Genomic DNA, 4,108 nt, shown 5'->3' with positions numbered 1-4,108 from the left:
CATACACTCTTACGGAAATTCAGTCAACAAATAATTCTTAATTGAGATTAAAGTTGGACATCAGATAATTTATATGAGAGAAACATTCATCAACAAAATATTTACATGAGCAAAACTTAGCAAAGATTTATAAAACAAGATCTGGTGTGAAATAAACTTGTGCAAATAAAATATCATGTTAGGTCAAAACTGCAGAGCATGGAAATTTACGTTCAATTCAAATTATACAACAAGGAAAATTACTGAGGCTAAAATTGTGAGATAAAGAAACATTTCATGAGGTGAGACATTACAAAGTTAACAAATTTACATGAGATTAATAATAATTCGTGTCCAGTCAAGTTATTGGTTAAAATTCAAACGTGAATTTATTTAAATGCATTGTGGGCCACTATTACACATACATTTCCCCCAAACAAAACACATAAACAAACATGGCAGACAATCTGCAGTTGCAAAATGGCGTTGGACGAATTCGTCATTCCAAATAATAGGCGTCGAAAATATGCGATGCAAAAATACGATGAATCCTGTGGCGTTGTATAAACGATGTGCTAAATCCAAAGAATAAAGGCACGTCCCCCCATGACCCACAATGTTGTTAATTTGTTCAATAGATTCAGTTAAAACATGTGCTCGGTTAAAAGAAAGAAAATGGACGCTTCAAAATGGCTGCTGCCTGAACAAAGAACGGTGAAAATAACAACTCGTTTGCCGCCATCCAAAATACAGATTTCACAAATATAGCTAAATAAAGCATAGCCCGAACTAGAAATCACTTCCTGTAAAGCCCTACTGCGATGGATTTTAAATGAAAGATAAAAAAACGGGATTAGTGGAAAAACAAGCGCACGCGTCGCTGCGTCACGAGGTCAGAAGCATCGTCGGGGCTTGAATCTCGCCGCGAAACAGGTGTTCAAAACATACCTCTCCAAAGATGCGAAGATTTCGACACGGCTTACCGCCAACAGGAACACAAAAACCTCGTCGTAAGAACGGTGAGAAATCAGGAACACCCAATGGCTCAACGGTGGCTGCTAGGTTTTCCAATGGAACGGACCAACACTGGAAACGCAAAAACAACAGCAAAAGGCACAGAATAATTCACAATCAAAAATACAACCTGTTGCTCGAAGCGCTCGAAAAGAAGTCGACCGTTCTCTCCAAGCGGTCAAAGCGAAGTGGGTGATCTTACACGAGACAAAAACACCCTAACATTTGCGCATGTCTGTTTCTTTGGGGTGGTTGGTTGCCAACCTCTCCTTCTTCTCACTAACCGTTTCTTGTGCGCGCGGAATTCGTTTGAAATTTAAAAATTCGAATTGGATCCTTACAACATATTAAGAAAAAAAGGCAAAGTGTAAGCCTCGCCCACCAGCCCTATCTCAACTGTGATTTTTTATTCGTCATGAACCAATGGGGTGGAGCTTAAATGCAAAATCCTTATTTCTCTACAAGAAACAAAAAACATGTTTTTGAGCATCGTGTTGTTCAAAGAATACTACGTATGTATATTAAGAAAAAAACAGGTGATTGATCAGGGAACAGTTGGTGGTTAAAAATTTCGAAGTTTACACCCGCCATTCGAAATAATATTTTTTATAACTACAATAATGTGCCAAAGTGGACAAAAAAATCACGTCTGGCAACACTGAGCAAGACTAAAGAATGCATGATTGCATGTAATGTGGGGTGCCTACAGGACGTAGATTACAAAAATAAGATTTTTTTGCCCAAGCATCTGCAATGCTATAAATTTTAGACAAACAATTTTCAAAACTCCTAAGTGAGTAATCGAGCCAATTACAGATTATCTATTGATTACTTTTACCTTCATATTTAATTTTATACCTATGGTGGTAGGTGGAACGAAGAAAGCATGATATTGATATTCGTTCAAATAACCGATTCTATTACAACACTTCCCTTTTAATTTACTTTTTTGTTTGTTACAAAAAAACTAATGAGTTCGAACAGTACTTTTTCGTTAAATATTCTTTTAATTTCATGGCTCTTTTTTTTAATGATTCTGCAGACGTTTAACTAAAAAAATTGGTCTAAATAATTTAGATGATACTTTCCTTGCCCTCTGAGGCGTGGCCAATACGTTGTAGAAAGTTGTCAAGGTTTCAAAAAATATAAAACATTAAATTTTATTGCATAGTGTTGAGATTTTTACAATAATGGGTATGCGTAAAGTTAAAAATAATTGGTTTATTCAACCACCTACAAAAAAAAGATACTCTAATAACATTTTTAGCTGTCGTTAACAGATCTTTGAAAATAAAAAAAAATGATACCTACATAAAATGTTATTAATATTGTTTAGTGTTTTCTTGGCAAATTCTACATTTAGATTCTGTTAACTAATTTTTTTTAAGGATAACCCCTATATGCTAAAACAGAATGGAGGCGGATTATTAAACCATCAACAGCAACTGACAAGTTGTGCTATTCATTTAAAATGAAATTTTGTTAAGTATACAAATTTTGCGGTGACATAAATTTTTTGTGTTAATGTATTTTCATGAACATAGTATAATACTAATCACAATAACGTTGCATTTCTATCACTTCAGAAAAATCCTTTGCCACCACCTTGTAATTCTAAACTTTGAGGTAAATATAACGATATAAACATGATATTTACTGCAGCTACTTAAGAGATAAAAATATCCAAAGAAATATAGTAACATTATGACATGTTTAATGAGAGAATGTTAATTTAATTGTTATTTTTGTTGTCACTTGACTAACAGTTTTATAATATGATTGTATTCATTCCATAAGTAAATATATGTATGCATATGCATGGTAAACATTTTATAAACCTATGAAACCAATTCTCTTGAAAAACACACTACAGGTATGTAAAATTCCGAAAAAAAAACCATTATTTTTTTTCAGACCTTTGTATTAAAAAACAACTTAGAAAATACTTACGCTTTATTACACCATTATGTAACAAATAGAAAAATTATGGTAATAGGGCTGTATAATAAACTTAAAACAGAAGTTCACTTACTTATTTGACAAATGGAAAATAAAATACAATAAATTAAATTTATAATCAATGTCTTCTGGCTCGCTTCTTTGACCTGAAATAAAAGTTTTATTACAGCAAAAAAAAAATCAAAATATATTCTTACTTTTTAGGCCCTTTAACAAAACACCAGTCAACACCAATAGTCTGTCCTAAAAGTAGCGAGCCATTTAGAGCTTCTCGTGCGGCATAAGCTTCTTCGTATGTTCCATATTCTATTAACGCATATCCTTTCAAGAACCCTGTACGCCGATCCAAGTTTATGCTGATGTTCTTAATTGGTCCAAATTCTGCAAATTTCTCGCTGAGGTCATCCTCGCTAGCTTCCTCGTGTACTGAAGTAACAAATAAAATCCATCCTTCTACCGCTAAAATAATTAAAGCAAAATTACTGAAGCTTATCTGAAAGTAGTGCATAATGCAAATTACATTTTTGAGGTCCTGGTTCGTCACCGTGATCACCTGCATCTAAACTTTCATAGCCACGAATCTTTTCATGTTCTTTAGCTTCTCCTGGTCCAAATCCACGGCCTTTTCGTTTTACAACTTTATCCTTAAGTCGAAGAACGCTCTCTGTGATTGTTTTTAGGTTAGGAAGAAATAGGTTATGTCGAAAAGTACTTACGATCGCCCTCGTCTTCTACGTCTAATTCTACCGAGTCGTTTATATCTAGTACATCAGCCATTGTTACTGATATTAATTAATTATTTGATAATGAAACAGATTATTCGATTTATATTATAATTTCTTTCTACGGATTCTCCGCTTCGCTGTCACATCAACTCTCAACCTCGCGGCGATTCCGAGAAACAGAATAACAGCACACGCGTCAACGAATTTGAGAGAGAAAGAAGCATACCATGCATTCAAGTTAAAAAGAAATAGTAACAACAGAAACAACAGAGGCAGATTCAAAAATATTATACAGGGCCCCTTTGAATTGGAATCTTCAGTTCGAGCTTTAGTTTAAGAAATTTGTCAAGTAAAACCCCTTTTAAATTTTATAATATAATATTTTTCTATACTTATATGTTTTACCGTTAACATTTTGATAAAAAAAATTG

The 4,108-nt window shown here is 33.7% G+C and overlaps 1 protein-coding gene across 1 annotated transcript; it reads right to left on the bottom strand.

Annotated features, from left to right (window-relative positions):
- Nucleotides 1-2,928: 2,928 nt before the first annotated feature.
- LOC135123142 (RNA-binding protein 8A) lies at nt 2,929-3,855 on the bottom strand. Its single transcript, XM_064047648.1, has 4 exons — nt 3,669-3,855; nt 3,473-3,616; nt 3,150-3,411; nt 2,929-3,098 (listed from the first exon to the last, which is right to left on the bottom strand). The coding sequence occupies exons 1-4, from the start codon at nt 3,727-3,729 to the stop codon at nt 3,071-3,073; spliced, it is 495 nt and encodes a 164-aa protein (XP_063903718.1). The 5' UTR covers nt 3,730-3,855; the 3' UTR covers nt 2,929-3,070.
- Nucleotides 3,856-4,108: the final 253 nt, after the last annotated feature.

This window comes from Zophobas morio, unplaced genomic scaffold, assembly GCF_036711695.1.
Source record: "Zophobas morio isolate AGI-343-1 ecotype UQ-CSIRO unplaced genomic scaffold, CSIRO_AGI_Zmor_V1 ptg000006l, whole genome shotgun sequence".
Taxonomy (NCBI): Eukaryota; Metazoa; Arthropoda; class Insecta; order Coleoptera; family Tenebrionidae; genus Zophobas; species Zophobas morio.
The sequence above is the reverse complement of the archived record's forward strand: the minus strand, read 5'-3'. Positions and strand labels throughout refer to the sequence as shown.

Bases quoted from the DNA above. Each gene is read 5' to 3' on its own strand.
- LOC135123142 (XM_064047648.1), bottom strand. From the start codon at position 3,729: ATGGCTGATGTACTAGATATAAACGACTCGGTAGAATTAGACGTAGAA. The intron at 3,617-3,668 runs GTAAGTACTTTT...AAACAATCACAG, and splicing joins CGTAGAAGACGAGGGCGATC to AGAGCGTTCTTCGACTTAAG. The intron at 3,412-3,472 runs GTAATTTGCATT...TAATTATTTTAG, and splicing joins CGAACCAGGACCTCAAAAAT to CGGTAGAAGGATGGATTTTA.